At 35.4% G+C, this 21,710-nt stretch overlaps 1 protein-coding gene across 4 annotated transcripts in view; it reads right to left on the bottom strand.

The window, feature by feature from the left end:
* The window catches only part of COL11A1 (collagen, type XI, alpha 1), a 357,092-nt gene that overhangs the window by 193,746 nt on the left and 141,636 nt on the right, over nucleotides 1-21,710 (bottom strand). For all 4 annotated transcript variants that reach the window (XM_006830900.1, XM_006830902.1, XM_006830899.1 and 1 more), the window contains 4 exons: nucleotides 20,968-21,030; nucleotides 18,183-18,257; nucleotides 17,075-17,158; nucleotides 14,883-14,939 (listed from right to left, as the gene is read on the bottom strand). In XM_006830900.1, the coding sequence (XP_006830963.1) occupies nucleotides 14,883-14,939; nucleotides 17,075-17,158; nucleotides 18,183-18,257; nucleotides 20,968-21,030 (279 nt within the window). The remainder of the gene's footprint in view (nucleotides 1-14,882; nucleotides 14,940-17,074; nucleotides 17,159-18,182; nucleotides 18,258-20,967; nucleotides 21,031-21,710) is intronic.

The raw sequence follows: 21,710 nt of genomic DNA, 5'->3' as shown, positions 1-21,710 counted from the left end.
CAAATGAAATGGAGAAGTAAAAGAGCTGAGTAGAATATTCCAAAGCAGATAGTTCAAGTAAACAACTCAAAGTTTTGGAATGAAATGTGGAAAGACCAGGAACTAAAAATCCAAAAGGGAAGAACATGGTCAGCATTTTGTAAGCTGTCAGAATTAAAGAACTCAAGCCTAGGGTTGCAATATTGAAGGAATCTTTGGGCAAAATAGTGAATAATGTGGAAAGCATCCAAAGAAGATGGGAGGTATACACAGAGTCACTGTATGAAAAATAAATGGTGAATATTCAACCATTTCAGAGGAATCATACAATAAAGAACTGATGGCACTTCAAGTTTCACTGAAGGCATGGATGAAAAACAATTCTCCAGGAATTGATGGAACACAAATTGAAATCTTTCAACAAACTGATACAGCAATGAAGGTTCTCACTCATTTATGACAAGATATTTTAAAGACATGTTTAGAAAATCGATTAGAAGAGATTCACATTTGTACTCATTTCAAAGAGAGGCGACCCAATGAATATGGAAATTATAGAACAATATCATTAATGTCACATGCAAGTAAAACTTTTCTGAAGATAATTCAAAAACAGCTGCAATAGTACATCAACAGAGAACAGCCAGAAATTCAAGCCGGATTCAGAGGACATGAAATTAGGGATATCATTGCTGATGTCTGAAAGATCTTGACTGAAAGCATAGAATATCAGAAATATATTTACTTGAGCTTTACTGATTATGGAAGACTTTATTTGTGTGAATAATGACATGCTATGAACAGCATTTTGAAGAATGGGGTTTACAGAGCACTTAATTGTGTTCATGAAGAACCTGCACACAAAAGAAGAGATAGTCATTCAAACAGAACAAGGATACAGAATAGTTTAAAATCAGGAAATGTGTGCACCATGGTTATATTCTTTCACCATACTTATTCAATCTGTATGCTGAGCAAATAACATGAGACCTTATATTATATTAAAGGAGCTCTGGTAGCATAGTGGTTACGAATCGGGCTGCAAGCCGCAAGGTCAGCAGTTCGAAACTACCAGCGGTTCCACGGGAGAAAGATGTGGCGGTCCACTCCCGTAAAGATTTACAGCAGCGGAAACTGTGACAATTGTGAGTCTGAACCGACTCCACAGCACAAAACAACAACAACAACAATATTATATTAAGAAGAATGTGGTATCAGGTTTGGATGAAGACTCATTAATAACCTTTGATATGCAGATTATACCATCTTGCTTACTGGAAGTGAATAGGACTTAAAATGCTTACTGATGAAAATCAAAAATTGCAACCTTTAATACGGATTGAAATTCAATGTAAAGAAAGCAAAAATTCTCACAATTGTCCTAATAAATAACATCATGATAAATGAAGATAAGATTGAAGTTATCAAAGACTTACTTCATTTTGCTTGGATGCATTATCAATACTCATGGAAGCAGCAGTCAAGAAATCAAGCAACATATTGCATTAGGCAAATCTATATTGTTGTTGTGAAGTGCCATTGAGTCGGTTCCGACCCGTAACAACCCTGTATAGGGTTTCCAAAGAGCAGGTGGTGAGTTTGAACCGCCGACCTTGCAGTTCAAACGGCTTTGCAGTAATTAAAAAAAAAACACATAAAACGAAAAATACTTTAAGGTGTTCAAGAGAAATAATACAAGTTTGAAACAAAGGTGCTCCTGACCCAAATCATAAGCCTCCTATGCATGTGAAAGTTGCACAATAAGTACGGAAGACCTTATGAGCTATGGTGTTGGAGAAGTATATTGGAAGTACCATGAACTGCCAGAACAAACAAATCTGTGTCGGAAGAAGTACAACCAAAATACTCATCAGATTCCAGGATAGTGAGACTTCATCTCTCATACTTCAGACATGTTATCAGGAGGGCAAGTCCCGGGAGAAAGTTCCTGGAGAAGGGTATCACACTTGGTTGAGAAAAGAAGACCTCTATGAGATGTGTTGGCACAGTAGCAGCCGTTATGAGGATGGCATAGGCCTGGCAGCATAGGGTCAGTATGAGTAAGAACTGACTCAATGGCACCTAACAACATCAACAAAACACAGAAGCCATTGAAGAAATGAAAGGAAGTGGGAAGGAGGGAGAATAAAGGGAGGGATACAGCAAGAGTAGGAAGGAAGGAAAGGGGAAGAAGAGAGGTAATTTTTTTTTTTTTTAATTTAGCTGTAGAAATATTTTTCCATGAAACCTACTTTATAAAATCTCACTGAAATTTTCCTTTATATACACAACATCAGAGTGCTTGCAATGGGTTGCAACATTAAAAGTAATGCATTTTTACTGAGTTCATTTACATAGTAAGGCCTTGGCAAAATGTTACTGCTTGTATATTCAGAAATTTCTTAAAGACACTGAATTCCGGAATCCAATGAAATGTCAAGGAAAGATGCTACTGTTCTCATGATGTTGTTTTTAAGTGCATAGCAACCCTGCATAGGGTTTCAGTGGAAAGTATGGTGAGTTTGAATCACTGACATTACAGTTTCAGTGCTTATCCTACAGTACCACAATGTCCTAAAGTAATGACAAAATATATTTTCCAGACTGATTTTTCTTTTACTCTGAGATGAAACAATCATGACAAACACGTCTTATAAATTTTTACTTAATTCAATAGTTGCAACCCAAACCTGGCACATTGATAGGAAAATAAAAATAATAAGTTCATTTTACACATGTGAAATTAGTTGTATAAAGTAAATACCAGGCCATTCATCCCCTTCAAAAAGTTTTAGAATATTGAATTGAACATGGTACTTATAGTTACTTAACATCAAAGTACATTTAGCGCTTTTTGAGAAGTTTTTGGTTTCTTTAAATCAAAACATAGTTAAATCAATAGTGCATTGAATCAAAGTACAATAAAATTAAGAATTATGCTAAATTTAAAAATGTTAGATATCTAGAGCCTCCTGGTGGCTCCAATGTAAAATGACTATTCATATGGTTACCCCCCAAAAATGACAATTCAAGTAACATATTTTTTGAATGTTTTATTGTGAATCATGAGATACTTTACATTAGTTTTACATTCATCCTATCATATATTGTTTCATTGCCATGGTTACAATCCCCTCCATGCATCATCAACCAACCAAAGGGTATACCCTACAAGCCTGACCCCCAGTCATCCGCACACAGCCCCTCTCCCTCTCTGGGTCTAAAGTCCCCAGCTGCTCCATCTTTCCACATCATCATCTCTGCCTCCATCTCTGGCATCACTGCTTCTCTGGGTAGGGTCCCACTCTCCGCTATTCTCCCTTAATGGTCCCAGGGACCTCCGCTCCCAGACTGCAAAGTTAATCACTCCCCTCCTTGCTATAAAACATCTACCTTTATATTTCCCATCCTCACAATCAGTCCTGATAACAATTATTTACTATAGTATCACAAGAGACCTATCCGCATTTCCTTTCATTAGCCCCGCCTAGACAAATTGGATACTACTCAGTGGAGATTCTACTTTCCTCCATGCCCTCTGGATCTAGGTTACCTTTTGAAAGTTTGTAAGCCAGTCACTTCTTGCCTTTGTAGAGCCCGCACTTTGGGTAGTCAATGTCCAAGATGCCCATCCCTGTCTACTCTGTTTATGGAGTGGGTGGGAATGATCCTTGCTATAAAGATTTGTTCCCTCTTTTGAACGACTGCTTCCACAGGTGTAGGTCAATTTCAACAAATTGTATCAGATTACTCTTTGTTTCCTTTTCTTTCTTTTTCGAGTTGAGCTCTAATCATCCAGTCATTGAAGCCAGGTCAAGCAGGTATTATCTGCAAGTGTGGGTGCATATGCCCTCACTTCTTACCAGCTAGACACTTCACTCTCCACTCTAGTTCTCTGTGGCTATGTCACTGACTCTGGGCCCAAGGTACTGCCACACTGCTGGCCAACCATGTCTCCCCCCGGGTTCACAGGAGTCTATTGAACATTGTAGGGCTAAGCTTGCAGCTTCATTGTTGTTTTTCCTTCACTTCCCCTTATCGGTTATGAACATGGTCACCAATCAGAGTGTGTATTCCCATTGAGTCTTGGAAGGGGGTTTGCTGTGAGGGGACCCGACCACTTTCCTTGATGTTTCCTGGGCAAGCAATTTGTTCTTGAAGTAATCAGTCAGTCTGCCTATATTGTTTTGTATTTTTCCTGTTGGTCTTTCTTTTAAGAAGTATCTTCTGTTCTTCTAGCCATTCCAGGCTGGTTTGCCCATCCTTTCAAGTCGAAATTTCCCACCTCTGAAGATTCTGAATGCTGTCCAGGATTCCACTTACAATCTTATATAATGTAGAGGCTCCACAGGAAGCCTCCTTCATTGGGCACGCTGCAGCCCCATTTTAGGTATTCCAATCAGTTATAGGCAGGAGACAGACTTAGAAGCTTTCTATGGTGATATTTCCGGCTATTCCTTTCTCTCCCCGTCAAGTATCTATTTTATAATGGTATGCAAGGGAAACCAAGATTCAAAAGACAGCCAAGCATCTTAATATTATTTCCCCCCTTTTCCCCATTCCAACCATGTCTCAATCCCTGAATCCTAGAGCCCTGTTCAGCCAAGGTTGTGCAGACATCATTCTTTACTTCTGTCCAACTTAGCCCATGCAAACCTGCCTAATTGTTCTCCCATCTGCTTTGTTCCTCCATTCCCCTCCCCTTTCTTGTATATTGCCCACCTTCCCAGCACCCAAATTATCCTGTGTCTATTCCCTGCCCTGTGCTCCAATTCCCCTCCCTCCCCTCACTCCCACACCTCACATCCCAGCAACCAGCAAAGAATCCCCTCCTCCCTTTAGTATGGGTTCTTTTTCTAAATCTTTTACAGTAGTGGTCCTATGCAGTATTTCTCTTTTTGTGACTGACTAATTCACTCAACATAATGTCTTCAAGGTTCATCCATGTTATGCGGTGGCTTGCAGCTTCCTTGTTATTCTTCAAAGTGGTATAATATTCCATTGTTTGTTTATCCATTCTTCAGCTGATTGGCACTTAGGCTATCTCCATCTTTTTGCTATTATAAATAGTGCTGCTATGAACATTGGTGTGAATATATCTTCTCGTGTTGTGGCTCGTTTTTCATGTGGGTAAATACTAAGTAGAGGAATTTCTGGATCATAAGGTATTTCTATTTCCAACCTGCTAAGCAAGCACCATATTGCTTCCCAAAGAGGTTGGACAATTTTGCAGTCCCACCAGCAATGCAGGACTGTCCGTCTCTCCACATCCCTGCCAGCATTTATTGTCCTCTACTTTGTTGATCTTTGCTGTTATTACTGGTGTGAGATGATATCTCATTGTTGTCTTGATTTGCATCTCTCTAATGGCTAGTGATCGTGAACATTTCTTCATATATTTGTTGGCTGCCTGGATCTCCTCCTTGGTGAAGTGTCTGTTCATGTCCTATGCCCATTTTTAAATTGTGTTATTTGTTTTTTTCTTGTAGAGGTGTTGTAGTTTCCTATATATTTTAGTAATAACTCCCTCGTCTGATGTGTCATTGCAAAAGATTTTTTCCCATTCTATGGGTTCTCTTTTTACTCTTCTGGTTAAGTCTTTTGATGCATGTAAGTTTCAATTTTTAATATGTCCCACTCATCTATTTTGTCTATTTTTGTTTGTGTAGTTTCAAAATGTTTGGTAGTCCATGTATTCCCTGAATTAATGCCCTCATATTTGTCCCAATTTTTTCAATGATGACTATCATAATTTGGGGATTCACATTTAGTTCTTTAATCCATGTTGAGTTGGTTTTTGAATAGGGCAATGAGGTGAAGGTGTTGTTTCAATCTTTTGGTGGCTGTAGGTTCCCTATGTTGGTCTGTTTCTAATTGTTGTAGATGCTGTGTTAATGTGTTAATTTTGGTTCTTTCTTCTTTTTGGATGTGTGTATTTATTGCAATAAATTGTCTTCTCAGCACCGCTTTCACTGTGTCCCAAAGATTTTTGTATGTTGTGTTTTCATTCTCATTTATTTCTAGGAAAACATTATTAATCACATTTAGTTTATTTTACTACCCAGTCACTTTTCAGCAGGGTGTTATTCAGTTTCCATGTATTTGACTTTATTTCCTTAGTCTTCCTATTGTTCGTTTCTAATTTGATAGCATTGTGATCTGAGAAGATGCTTTGTAGTATTTTGATATTTGCAAATTTATGGTGATTTGTTTTGTGGCCTAAGAAATGGTCTATTCTGGAGAATGTTCCATGTGCACTGGAAAAGAATGTGTATTGTGCAGTTTTTGGTTTGAATGCTCTGTACACATCTATGAGGTCCAGTTGGCTAATTGTGTTGGATAGTTCTTTCGTGTCTTTGTCAAGTTCCTTTCTGGTTGTTCTATCCGTTTTTGAAAGCAGTGTATTAGAATCACTCATTATTATTTTTGTTGTTGTTGTTAAGTGCTGTCAAGACATTTCTGACCTATAGCAACCCTGTGTAGGGTTGAGCTTGAACCACCGACCTTGCAGTTCAAACTGATTTTGCAGTCTGGTGCATTAACCACAGTGCCACACCAGGAAGACTACTATTATTGTAGATTCATCTATTTCTTTCTTCAAATCTATTAGCGTTTGCTTTATATATTTTGGAGCTTTTTAATTGGGAGCATAGATATTTATTATGGTTATGTCATCTTGTTCAATTGTTCCTTTAATCATGACATAATGTCCATCTTGATCTATTATGCTGGTTTTGCCCTTAAAATTTATTTCATCAGAGATTAGTACTGCCACTCCTGTTCATTTTTTATTGTAATTAGCTTGGTATATTTTTTTCCATCCTTTGACTTTTAATTTGTTTTTGTCTCTGTATGTGAAATGTATTTCTTGTAGACAGCATATTGAAGGATCTTGTTTTCTTATCCATTCTGCCACTCTCTGTTAACAGGTGCATTTAATCAATTTACATTGAGTGTAATTATCGATAGGTATGGATTAATTGCTGACATTATGTTTGTTTGTTTTTGTGGTGCTGCTGCTTTCTTTGTTCTGTGTATCTTCCTTTGTTGAGTTCATGGTATTTGTGTTCTTTCTTGTTAGTTTCCTCAGAGTTTTAATGTTTCCATGTTCTTGTTGGATTTTCATTTCCTTGGTATGTTGTGAAGTATTATTTTTCTTTGAGGTTGCCTTATAATCCATGAACTTTTCTCTCCCTTTAGTGTAGTCTATTTTATCCTGTAATCTACCTGACCTTCTCACCATCTGGATCTCTATTCCTATGTGTTTATATTCTTTTACATTGTAATTGTTTGATCACAGACTGACCTCACAGATTCTCTGAGTTTGTTCTTATAGTTTTGTTCTTTTCTAGACTCTTCCTTCTGTCGATTTAATTTTGGGAGGATTTGCCACATATGTCAATGTCTGGTTGTTGTCTTTTCTTGTTGGTTGTAAGTCCACAGAACTCCCTTTATGATATTTTGTAGCTCAGGGTTGGCTTTGGTAAAATCCCTTAACTTCTGTTTATCCTGGAATGTTTTGATTACACCGTCCTATTTGATGGATAGCTTTGCTGGATAAAGGATTCTTGGTTGACAATTTTTTCTTTCAGGGTTTTATATATGTCTCCCCATTGCTTTCTTGCTTGCATAGTTTCTGCTGAGAGATCCAAGCTTAATATGACTTGCTTGCCTTTGTATGTAACACTTGTGTTTTCCCTAGCTGCTTTCAGGAGTGTCTCCTTTTCTTTGATTTTAGAGAGTTTGATTATGATATGTCTTGGTGATTTTCTTTTGGCATTTATCCTTCCTGGGGTTCGTTGAGCTTCTTGAATGTTTATCTTTTCAATTTTCAGGATGTTAGAGAAATTTTCTTCCAGCAGTTCTTCAACTATTTCCTCTGTGGACTTGTGTGATTCTTCTTCTTCTGGAATGCTGATAATTCTTAAGTGATTCCTCTTCATTTGTCCAACATGAATCTTAGACCTTCTTCAGATTTTTTTTCCCCTTTTTTCTATTTGCTCTTCTATTTTATTGGTATTGAGATTTGTCTTCCAGCTCACTGGTTCTGCCTTCCATTTCTTCTTTTCTACACTTTTGCCCTTTTAGAGTATTGTCTATTTCTGATTTCTATTATTGTTCATTTGGACATCTTTCTGTAGGTTTTGAATTGTGTTCAATGCTGTATCTATCTTATTTGATTGTTCCTTTAGTGCTTTCCTGAATTCTTCCTTATTTTTCTGAACTTCATTGTAAAGTGTTTTGAAACATTGTGTAATCATTTTTCTGAATTTCTTCTCAGGCATTTCTGAGGCCTACCCTCCTTCCAAAATGGAGTCCAGGTCTACCTCTAAGTCATTTGTTTCTGACATTTATCTTGCTTCTGGACATGTGCTGATATGGTCATCTGCTTTTGCTTCTTGAACATGTTTAGTGCTTATCTGTGGCCTTAATACTTAATTGAGTGTGTATTTTGGTATTTTTTATGCTTTCTGTTTGCTTCTAGATAGATGTGATCAGGATGTGGGCTTCCCTTTTCACTCTTCTTATTGCTTAATTCAGAGTAACTTTCACAGGTGTTGTCTGCCTCCCTGGTATACTGCAATTGGTATTGGTTCTTGCCTGGGTTTTCGTGTTTTATAGAGCGTGATTGTAGCTTGACTATATAGCAGCAGTTGCTGACTCTTCTTGGCTAATACACGGAGAGAAAGGGTCCCCCAAAGATAGAAGGGGAGCATAAAACAGCAAAATAGCAACAGCAAAACAACAACAACAACAACAAAACAAAACTAGACTGAATACTGCAGTCTATAATCATAGAAAATTAACAAAAAAATTAACAAAAAAAAATCTGTAACCTAATATTAGTATAACTTTAATGTCCTCTCTTCAGCTTCTGCTTTCAAAGCTGCCTGAGAAATATCAAGATGCTACTGTTGGTTGCTATACCTCAGGCTTTAATATAATTTTCAGCCTGTTTTGTTTTTAAACTCTCTTTCCCTCTCTACAGCCCTGCCCTGCCCTTTCCCATATTAAAATAAAAATAAATAAATAAAATAAAAAAAAAACCATTCAGGGCCTGCTCTTGGGCTGAGTATCTGTGTGCATGCGTGGCAGAAGAACTCACCAGTGGTGAGGGTAGAGGGTGTCCACTTGCTCAGGCACACACTCTAGTCACCAGAATGGAGGTGCACAAAACATGGGTGTGGGGGGCAATGACCAGATACCAAAAAAAAAAGAACACAACAAAACCAACAAAGTGTATTGTCCACCTTTGCTCCAAGATTCCCATGGCGTTTTCTGGTGGTGTTTCTGTTCCCCCACTTGGTCTTGCCGTTTGGTCTCACCCAAGATGTCAGCTCTGGGCCTCTGAGCCCGGCTGATTCAAAAGTATGCGATTTCTTACTTCATCTTCATGTTTCACTAGTTATAAGCCTTCAAACTTTTAAAATATTCCTAGCTCTGTGGTTCCGAGTTTTGGAGTTCTACCCTGTATCTGCTTTGCCTGGTATTCTGTGGTATGGCTGACAGTGAACTTCACTGCACCTCCATCTTAGCTGCCATCAAGCCCTGCCTCCGTAACATAGATATTTTACTCTTGAAAATTACAGGAATTATGACTTTAAATCTTCTAATAAGAATTATTTCATTGAAATTTCTCCAAGAGAAAAATTGAGGTTCTATACTGCTCAGGGTATTCGTTACTAAATTGAATGTCATTATAGAAAAACCTATTTATTTTTAAGTAATTTATTACATTATATCATCTGAAACAAGCACTTGCTGCTTAGAAGATTGTAACACTTATCCCAAATTTTACTTAAGTACTTAGTTTAAAAATCATCACATGATATTAGACAGTAAAATAGGAAAAATAATTTCTAAGTTTCTTGTATATTATATAATATAGACCTTAATTTGTCTGTAAGAATTTTTCATTGGAAAAATATGCATATTTATACCTTAAAATATAGATGCAGACTTTTCTAATTCATAATGCATAAAATATGTTAATGGACTTTAGAATTAATAGCTGCTTGAAATCCTATACTCATTTGATATTATGGAATAAAGGATAATAAAAGAAAATTATGAAAAGGAGCAGTATGTTTTAACACTTAGGAGACTGAAACTTTATATAACAGAGGTAAATTAAGTCCTGGTGTGGCACCGTGGGTTAATGCGCCAGATTGAAAAGCCATTTGAACTGCAAGGTCAATGGTTCAAGCTCACCACATGCTTCTTGGAAACCCTATTACACAGAGTCGCTATGGGTTGGAATCGACTTGACAACACTTCATAACAACACCTATAATGGCACTGAGGGTATATAGTGATGATCAGTGGTTTCTCCTTGCCATCATTTCCTGAGAGAACAAATGACCCTTAATAATTGTTGAAAGTAAGAACTGTTAATGAATATCTTCCCACTGGTGCTGTTCACGTCTGCCCTCACCTTCCACAGATCCACCAGACTTGCTTTCCTCAAAACAATAAGAAACAGATTTCCTTTGGATAACACTGCTATAAGTATTTTAGGCTGATATCTAAACATAAATTGTTTATGGCCTGGTGTGCCACTACCAGAAAAGCAATGGACTGCTAACCACAAGTTCAGTGGTTCTAATATATCAGTCACTCTTCAAGAACCCTATACAGGGTTGCTGTAAGCTGGAACTGACTACATGGCACTTAACAGCAACAACAAGCAAGGTTCCCCAAACATTTTCAGCTATAAGAATCAGCCTTGTGCATTTATTTAAAATACAGTTTGCAGATGACTATCCTGGAATGCTGCAATTCATAATATTTTCAGTGACTAAGTATTTGGAAGTAGTTTGTCACTCCTTCTTCCTAGTCTGTCTTTGTCTGGAAGCTCATCTGAAACCTGTCCACCATGGGTGACCCTGCGGATATTTAAAATATTGGTGGCATAGCTTTCAGAATCACAGCATCTCACAAGCCACCATAAAAGAGCTGAACAGAAAAATCTCAAAGATCGGCTCGAGAAGATAAAGACAAATATTACAACAAAATGTGCAAAGATCTGGAATCAGAAAACCAAAAACGAAGAACAAGCTCAGCATTTCTCAAGTTGGGGGAACTGAAGAAAAAATTCAAGCCTCAACTTTCCTTATTGAAAGATTCTCTGAGTAAATTACTGAATGATGCAGAAAGCATCAAAAGAAGATGGAAGGAATACAGAGTCACAGTACCAAAAGGAAATGGTTGATGTTCAACCATTTCAAGAGGTAGCATATGATCAAGAGTCACTGATACTGAAGGAGGAAGTCCAAGGTGCATTGAAAGAATTGGCAACGAACAAGGCACCAGGAATTGATGAAATAAAAATTGAAATCTTTCAAGAAAGTGAGGCGGCACATGAGACACTCACTCATCTCTGCCAAGAAATTTGGAAAACCACTATCTGGCTGAATGATTGGAAGAGATCCATATTTGAGCCCATTCCAAAGAGAGGTACACCCAACAGAATGTGGAAATCATCAGATGATCTCTTTGATATCCCATGCGAGTACAGTTTTAGTAAAGGCAATACAGAAACAGTTGCAAGCACACATTGAAAGAGAACTTCCAGAGGTTCAAGCCGAATTCAGTAAAGGCTGTGGAACAAGGGATATCATTGCTAATGTCCAATGGATCTTGGCTGAAAGCAGAGAATATCAGAAAGATGTTTACCTGTGCTTTATTGACTATGCAAAGGCTTTTGATTGTGTGGGTCATGACAAGCTATGAACAACACTGTGAAGTATGAGTATTCCAGAACACTTAAGTGTGCTCATGAGGAATCTGTACCTGGACCATGAGGCAGTTGTTTGAACAGAACATGGGAACACTGAATGGTTTAAATTAAGAAAGGTGTGCGACAAGGTTATATTCTTTCACCATACTTATTCAACCTGTATGCTGAGCGAATAATTCAAGAACCTGGATTATATGAAGAAAAACATGGCATCAGGATTGGAAAAAGACTCATTAACAATGTGCGATATGTAGATGATACAACCTTGCTTGCTATTAGTGAAGAGGACTTAAAACGTTTACTGATGAAGATCAAAGAGCACAGCCTTCGGTATGGATTACATCTCAATGTCAAGAAAACAAAAATCCTCACCAATGGACCAATAAACAACATTCTTATCAACAAAGAAAAGATTTAAGTTATCAAGGACTTCATTCTTGGATCAACACTCATGGAAGCAGCAGTCAAGAAATCAAACAAAATGCTGCATTAGGCAAATCTGCTGCACAAAACCTTTTTAAAGTGTTGAAGAGCAAAGATGTCAGCTTGAGGACAAAGGTGTACCTGACCCAAGCCATGGTATTTTCAATAACCTCATATGCATGCGAAACCTGGACAGTGAATAAGGAAGACCATAGAAGAATTAATGCTTTTTAGCTATGGTATTCAAGGGGAATATTGAAAATGCTATGGGCTGCCCATACAACCAACAGATTTGTGTTGGAAGAAGTGCAGCCAGAGTATTCCTTGGTGGCCAAGATGGCCAAACTTCGTCTGTCATACTTTTGGACATATTGTCAGAGGGGACTAGTCACTGGAGAAGGATATCATATTTGGTCAGGTTGAGGGTCAGAGAAAAAGAGGAAGACCCCAGCGAGATGGATTGGCCAAGTGGCAGCATCAATGGATTCAAGCATGGCAACAGTAGTGAGGTTTCCCAGAATCAGGCAGTGTTTCATTCTGCTGTGCATAAGGTTGCTATGAGTTGGTAATGACTCAATGGCACCTAACAACAACAACAACAATCCTGGAGAACTGTATCACTACAGTGTCAAGTTTACAGCTCTGGAACTTTACTTTGGAAACACTAGTGTAATAATAGATTTCCTCAGATATGTAAAGCTGATCTAACAACAATAATCTAGTAAATATTAAATTGTTGTTGATATTAATTGTTAACAAGACAGTTTCAACTCATCAACCCTGTTAAGAGTTCTGAAGAATGGCTGGAGGGTTTGAACTGCAAACCTTGAGGTTAGAAGTCCAGTGCTTATCCTAGAATGCCACACCAGCATTACAAAAATTAACTTATTTCATATTTTATAAAATGATATTGTTGTGTGCTTTTGGTTAATTCCAAATCAGTGATCCCATGTGAGAAAGAACTGCCACATAGAGTTTTCTTGGCTGTAATCATTAGGGATGTAGAGCACCAACTTTTTATCCTATGGAGTCGATGAATAAGTATGAACTTTCAACCTTTTAATTAGTAACCAACAAGCACCAAACTGTTAGGCCATCAGAGCCATTCTAGACTTATGGCTGTATTTTTAGTGTCAGAAAAACAGCAATATATAATAAACCCTAGACAAGGTCACAAGTGGTTCAAAGTCACCAGCTGCTCCTTGGAAACCCTATACTGGTTGCTATGAGTGTGAACCAACTCAATGACACAACAATGACAATGTATATAATATTTATTCTCTGGAACTTATTACCAGTATATGTTCCACATGAGTTCATATGATTCAAGCTACAGCCCTTTAAAATACATGAAGTTCTGTAACATTTCAAGTTTGAATAAGAGAAAGTAGATTTTGTACATAACTAAATTATGAACTATTGAAGAAAATTCATGAAGAAAAGTATCTGTAATCTAAATCTGATCAGTAAAATGGATTAATAATTAAAATACTAAACATTTCATTCATAATCAAGGTATTTTTGCTATAAGTGTCTACTTGCTGTCTGTTGATTCAGTTCTGACTCATAGCAATCCTGTATAGGATTGTTGAGTAGCAGCTGGTGAGTTTAAACAGATAATCTTACTGTTCAAACCAACTTGTGGTCCAATGCTTATCCTTCAAGGCCATACCAGGACTGCATTATGTGTCTATTATGTACATCAAATATAAGTTTTGTTTTTTTTTAACATTCAGAGTAATAGATCCTACGCATAACATTATTTCAAGGAAGCATATGAAGTCATATGAAGGAGTTTTACCTATTGAGAAATATTTGAAATAGTAGTTAAATATTTATTCCTTTAATTCTGAAGTTTATGAGAATTTTGGATGGAATACTGCAGAGGTCTTTTCTGTTAAGGAGAAAACATGAGTGGGAAACTATCTTCATGGCCTTTGTCAATTGCTATACTTCTTAACATTTGTTAAATTTCAACAGTAATTAAAGACATTTTAGATGAATGATTTGAAGAACCTTAGCATATATCATACAAACACTGTTACTTTCTAAGAGCGTCTAAAAGAGAAAAGAATTTCACTAATTCCTAATAATGCATGCAGTATGTAGTTTAAGCCAAATACTTAAACATGGTACTAATACTGTGCACAAGTATCTAAGACTTCTTTTATTTATTTAATGCCAAATTTTGTTTAATACAAGTCTGATGCCTAGTAACTGAATATTATGCTAATCAATTTGAACATTTACATTTTAAGAAATTAATAGTTGTATGTCACTGTTGTTGTTCAGTGCCATGGAGTTGGTTCTGACTCATAGCAAACCAGTATAGGGTTTCCAAGGAGCAGCTGGTGACTTTGAACCACTGACTCTGCTGTTCAAACTGACATTGTGGTCCAGTGTTTTATCCTACAGTGCTATACCAGGACTTGAATAGTTGTATACATGACCCTTAATTATATTATTGTTGTTGTTGAGTGCCGTGGAGTCAGTTTCGACCCATAGCGACCCTGTATAGAATCTCCGAGGAGCAGCTGGTGAGCTCAAACCACCGACCTTGCAGTTCAAATGGCTTTGCAGTCTGGTGCATTAACTCACAGCGTCACACCAGGACTCCCTTTAAATAGGTATATGTACCCTATTTTCACCAACCATAGAAATGAACAATGCCTGTCAGAAGTTCTCTAAGAAATTTGTACTATGGTTATTTTAACATATAATATCTTTTTTAGTAACCTACCACAGGACCCGGTCTTCCAGTTAGACCCATTGGGCCAGGTGGACCTCTCAGAGCAATCTGGAAAATAAAATGATCAAGAATGTACTTCTGGAAGAATGTATAACAATATATTATTAATTTTAATAAGTTACTCTTAAATTATGCATGATCAACACAGCTACATGCTGGAAAGAATCCCACACCACTAAAGAGTTGTGTTTCTAGAATGGCAAAAATACTATACAAGTATCAGACATCGTATACAATCTGTCATATATTATTATGATTCATCCAATTATAAAAATTACAATAGATTTCAAAACAAGAAACGTAACAGCTAACAAGTTTACTGCTCTGAAATATATTTCAGAATAATGAATGGGCTTCTACTCTGATATGCAAAGGTACAATTCTCACTGAAAATACTTTTAGTAGTGGTCAATTTAATATAATTTAAATTAAAATTTCTAGCAACATTTATGAAAAATTATAATGAAAGACATAGAGCAAAAAGCAAAACTTATCAGGTAATGTATTAATAAACTTCTTTGAACAAATCTCAACTTTGGCAAATTTAATGATACATAGAAAAATATATGTATATTGCATAATACTAGGTATAATCATGATTGCATGCACTTTTATTACACTGAATATTAGGAATATGAAAATAGAAAACTGAAAAGGCTAGATTATTTAGAAGAAAAGTAATACAAATTTAAACAATGTTAAATTAGTATGCAGTGCTATTTCTCAATATTATTGAGACTGACAGATGAAAATTTAGAATTATGACAAGAGTCAAAAATACTATTGCAATATATAATATTCATAATAATATTAGAAGAGTACACAAGATGAAAAATGTAGAATCTGCAAAATTCCACTACTCACAATGAGATTTTGACACTAGATTTCTCAAATCTTGAAATTAAATATCTGAAAAATTGGAATTGCAATGCTTGCCACCTATTTTTCAAGTAGGGTAAAGGGACTAATAAATTGAGGACTGAATGGTCTCATAAAAAACTTAAGCTCAAATAAGTACCTTACATTTTCCAAAGTAAAATAATTTATAAGATTTTAGGAATAATTAATCATATAAAGAATAATTTGTAAACAAATATTGAGAATGGATTACAACTCTCACATATTCAAATATTTTATGCACACATAAATTTGGTATTATTAATTAAATTATATCACAGACTAAATTATATCAGTTAGGAGGTATGTATCATATGCATATAAGCCTTCATGTTTTTCTTCCTTAAGAAAAAAAAAGATTACTAGGAATAAAAATATTGTAAAATTTCCAACTCCTTTCTGATATATTCTTCTGTTTTTCTTACACACATATGTATATTTAAGTGCAATGTATCTAATTTTTTATAATGTAGTTATATATTTTCTAAATCTATAGATAATAGTCAATCTCAATTTACAAACTATTCTAAACTGAAAATGAGCTAATATTTAGCAGTTTTTAATAAGAGGATAATAGAACCAAACCTTGAATACATATTTGAAAGCTTTTATTTTTGAAACAAAATGAATATCTGAGAAACTTAATTTTATGGACAATTTAAGCTAGTCTATTATTAAGGGGAAGGAGCTCTGGTAGCAAAGTGGTTACGAATCGGGCTGCTATCCTCAGGGTCAGCAGTTCAAAACTGTTCCACAGGAGAAAGAGGAGGCTTCCTGCTCCCATAAAGATTTACAGCCTTGGAAACCCTGTTCAGGTTCGCTATGAGTCAGAACCGACTCCACGGCACATAACAACAACAACAACATATTAAGGGGGAATATAATGAGGAGAGTATTTCAAAGTTGATTCTTTAATTCTTTTCATCACTTCATAGGGGTGAAGTAACTGGATGTTTAAAACATGAATAAATGCTAATCCATTAATATTCTTAAATAAAATAGAAAGTTTATGTATTATGGTAATAGACAGCCAGAATTTATATGGCAATATTATAAGGATCAGTTTATTAACTGCAATATTCAAGTAAAGAAAATGTCACTACTTGAAAAAATAAATACAGCTTTGTTACTTTTTCTACTTATACTTAATAGAGTATTCAGAAATAAGCATTCTGTTTCTCATGCTTTCATATCCCACAAACACAAACACGTACACACACAGAACACAGGACAAGAATGATATAGACAGAATCAGACTCGGGGATTGCATATTTGTCCTTTCTTACCCGAGCTTGCTGAAGAATTGCCTGAGCTTGAGCTTCTTGAGCAGAGACAACTGGCCCTTTGGAGCTATCCCCACCATAGCGAAACTAGGAAGAGTTGACACAAAATTCTCAGAATTTGTTTTTGTCAAATATGTTCGATTATGTGTCTTGATCACTAGATGAAAACCATCTACTTAAAATGTTGGGATTTTACAAAAGTCCAAGAAAATGCCATGCTGAGAAATGAGATCTGATTTTTTTTTTTTTTTTTTTTTCTCTGTAATCCTTATGAAAACTGTCTGCGTCACAGTTCACCATTTGTAGTGGGAACATATTACAGATGCCTTTCCAATTCTAAATTCTATAATCTGTGAAAACTGTGAAATAAACCATCATGCATCGTATATGCATAAAACCCATTATATTAATTCATTTGAAAAATTGTCAAGCATACTAAATTCAGTGATGGTTATAGATTAATCATTACTTTGTTTAGCAAAACTTTTGGATTCAACATGAACATTATCTGTGATACATATTATTTTTCTTTACGTGTTCTTCCTAATACTCCTCCTTAAATTTCTGAAACTTCTCTTTTTAATTCAAAATGAAGTATGAGACTAATTTTTTTACTTTAAATACACATTTTTTGAAATCAGTTTATAACATTTAATTTGATAAATAAATACAATTGTTTTTCAGAGAACTATGGTAAATAACCTAAAAAAGGAACTTAGAGTAAAGCAAATAAATGTTGAACAGTGGATAATGTCTGTAAATAGTTTCAAGTATAGTGTATATGGTGATAAATATTATATTATTATTTTAAATAACTTATGAAATGTTTATTAATGATAAGAATTTGGATAAACCTCATAGTTGGGTAGGTTTTTTAAAAGATCTAAACTTTATTACCAGAAGTCTAATAAAACAATGTAATATTGACTCTAATGCAATTATTGATATTTATCAGAATTTTTACTGTTTAAGTTCCCCTTAATTTCCTGTTTGATTTCCATTATGTCTTCCTCATTAAATGGTTTTCAGTTGATTGCTCTAGTTCAACAATATTCTTCAGGAACAAGTTAACAAAGTATCAAGTCATCTTTATAACAATAGACGGACTTACAGGTAACATTAACATGGTACCAGGAGGACCAGGAAGACCATCAGCTCCTGGTAAGCCAGGGCGTCCTGGTGGGCCCTAGGAACATAAATGGCATAATTAAAATAAGTAAATAAACAATGAAATACTTGGTATTTTTACAAATAGAATAATATTTAGCAACATAATTATGTGCAATTGATATTTCATTTGTTCACTTGTTGTTGTTGTTAAGTACCGTAGAGTCGGTTCCGACTCATAGTGACCCTGCACAGGTTTTCTGAGGCTGCAAATCTTTATGGGAGCAGAAAGCTCACTACTCCTTGGTTAATGCCCTTCAAGAAGATACACATAGAAAGAGTCATATTTCATTGTACTAGGTTTGTTGTTGGTTGTTAAGCGCGTCAAGTCAGTTTTGAATCATAGCAACCCTGTATCAGGTTTTTGAGACTGCAAATCTTCATGGAAACAGAAAGCCTAATCTTTTTCCAACTGAGCAGTTTTTGGATTTGAACCGTTGACCGTGTGATTCGAAGCCCCATGCTTATCTTACCAAATCACTACACTCTGTACTAGATTTAGATAATTTTAGTAATGCATGATTATAAATGTGTAATCCAATTAAGATAAGAAATTTGCCCTAAATGTATTCAAATTGTATAAGTTCATATAAGTTCATATCTCTCTCAGTGTTAGAGAACTGGGTAATTCAAGTTTGAATCTTGCAATTAGATAAGATATAACATACAGTAAGCAATACAATATTTATATGAAATTAAATTGATAGGCTTAATATATATTTAAATATCCCTTATAGTATGTTCTTTTTGTTGTTAAGTACCATAGAGTCAGTTTCAACTCATAACAACTCTATAGTTCCTGAGGGGCAACTGGTGGGTTTGAACCACCAACCCTGCGCTTAGTTGTCCAGTGCTTATCCTAAAACACCACACTAGGACTCCTCTTTGTATGTTTTTGTTGTTATTGTTAAGTGCCTTCAAGTTGGTTCCAACTCATAGCGACCTGGCACAGGGCTTCTAAGGAGTAGCTGGTAGGTCTATAAGGCCAACCATATGGTTAGCAGTCCAGTGTTTACCTTACAGTACCATAGGCAATCACTAATTTTAGAGCATGGTGGGTCTCTATGATAAGCACTAGATTGCGAGTAAAGCCAATTGTTAAAGCCTACCAGTGGCTCCATAGGAGAAATGAGGCTTTCTGCTCCCACCAAGATTTCTAAGCTTGGAAACCCTACACAGGGTTGATATGAATCAGAAACAGCTCAACAAAACTTAACAACTAACAATTGCTATTATATTTTAAATGCTTAGTGATGAAATATTGCACATGAAGGTTATATAAGAGGTTTTCAAAAAATTTGTGGGGAAATACCATTATCTTTTAATTCAATCTTTTCACGAACTTTTTAAAGCCCCCTGGTATTACTGTAGTGTCCAGTGTCCAATTAAAAATACAAGGTATGCCTATAACCACAAATAATACTAAATATTTATTTGTATATGAGTAGGTTACTTGTAGGTACAAAACATATGTTCATAAATTTTCAATATAAGTAGACTTTTTTTTTTTTAACCTTCAAGTCTTACTTGGCAGTGCTAAATTCTAAAATCAATCAATAAATGCATGCAAAAGATACAATTAAAATCAAATGCTCAATAAATAATCCTTATATCAATACTGCTCAGAAGTTAACACACCTTGACCATAACATTAACTCTATTCTCACAAGACTATATTATTTCACTTATAATATAAATTCAATAGGCTCTCCATAAGATTTACAAACTTTGAAAGTAAAAAGGTTGAACAACTGCTTATATAAACCCTTACATCAGATCCTAACAAATGAAACTTGGTAAGTACAAATTTTCATTCAAAAATATTACCTAAATTTTCTGGTTCGTTTATATATCTATGTTTTTTAAGGGACAGTGTAAAAAGCTCTTTAAAAAATACTATGGAATTTGTAAATGAGACAATATTAATTAAAGTGACTGGTTACAAATAAATGTCTGCATCAGACTGGGCACACTGGATTAAAGAAGCAGATCATGTGAAAAGTAGCATTTGCATAGCACATTGTTCATGCCCTTTGATCTTAAATAGCTAACACCCAGGTCAGATTTCCTGAAATACTTCAGAATCTTTTATTCATGGAGCTTATATTAAAAAGAGGGTTTGTTCTTAAATTGTATTTGTTTCAAGTACAAAATATATCGATTATTTAGATGTCTGACCCTTTCTTAGCACGATTTTTAAAATAGCAAAAGCAAAACAAACAAAACCCACATATTTGCTGGATACTCAAAGATGGGGGAAAAATAAAAATAAAAATTCAGGGCACAATAAAAATGGGAAAAGACTTTTACAAACAGGTACTGGAGAGATTTAACAAAAACTTGATCTGTTTCATCATGTGACCTAGGATTTTAGCTCCAAATTATAATTTCAAGTTTATCCATCCATTCTATCAGCCTCCAGTTAAATGCCTCTAACCATTTCAGTAAAGCTCATGGAATTAAAATTTTAAGAACTAAATCTAATGCAATGGATTCCAATCAATAAGAAATTGACTAATAAAAATGTTTGCTTAGAATTATAGGCTAGATTAATACACATTCTTTAATCTTCTTTTTAAAATTATACTTTGGAAAATTAACTCTACAACAAGGACTTAATATACACCCACAACCTTCCCAGAAGGATAACATGTTTAATTTCTACAATATTTTAAAAATTATTTTCATCTGTGTTACATGATTTTGTAATCAGGTATCCTTTTACTTACCCTGTCACCTGGGTCACCAGGGGGTCCAGTGGGGCCTTGTAGTCCGGGAGGACCCATGAGACCCTATGGAAAATAATTCATGGTTTGAGTCAGGCTCTTAATCCCAAAAGAATCCAGGAAAATCTGTCCATTAAAATCAAAGAATAACTCATTTGTACTTCATAAAAATATATTTTTCTCCCAAACAATTGCCCTATTTAACTTCCTATGAAAAGGCAACATATAGGAACCATTTTATGGCTAGCTCCACTGTTCTTCTATGAAGCTGCTCTCAGGAAAGAAGCAGACATTCCAAGGAAAAACCGGAAAGGAGGGTTTGCCAATGTTAAGTCCCTGACGTAGAAGTTGGTTTTCATGTCCTACTGAAGAAACTGTATATTCATAAAATTAAACCTCAAAAAAATGTGATAGCAAAGTTGAAAATATTAAAAATCATTTAGTTTGAAGGCATTTTAACATTCTCTGTCTTAGATAAAAACAGATTTAGAGACATCATTATGTATTGTTTCAGATGACAAGAATTTAATTCCACAAAAAGACAGAAGAATTTTTTTAGCAAGGTCAGGTCAGTACAACTCTCAGAATAGTTGTACTGACCTGACCTTGCTAGTGGGTCTGAATAAAGACCCAATGAGTGGCATTAGCCTTGCCAAGAAATGGCACTGAGAGAGAATTACTCCACTTAAAAACATAGGTAACATATATATGTCAACCTTTTGTTTTGAGCTTTCAAGATGATTCTA

This window comes from Chrysochloris asiatica, unplaced genomic scaffold, assembly GCF_000296735.1.
Source record: "Chrysochloris asiatica unplaced genomic scaffold, ChrAsi1.0 scaffold00002, whole genome shotgun sequence".
In the NCBI taxonomy this organism is placed as follows: Eukaryota; Metazoa; Chordata; class Mammalia; order Afrosoricida; family Chrysochloridae; genus Chrysochloris; species Chrysochloris asiatica.
This window is presented reverse-complemented; position numbering and strand designations above follow the sequence as displayed.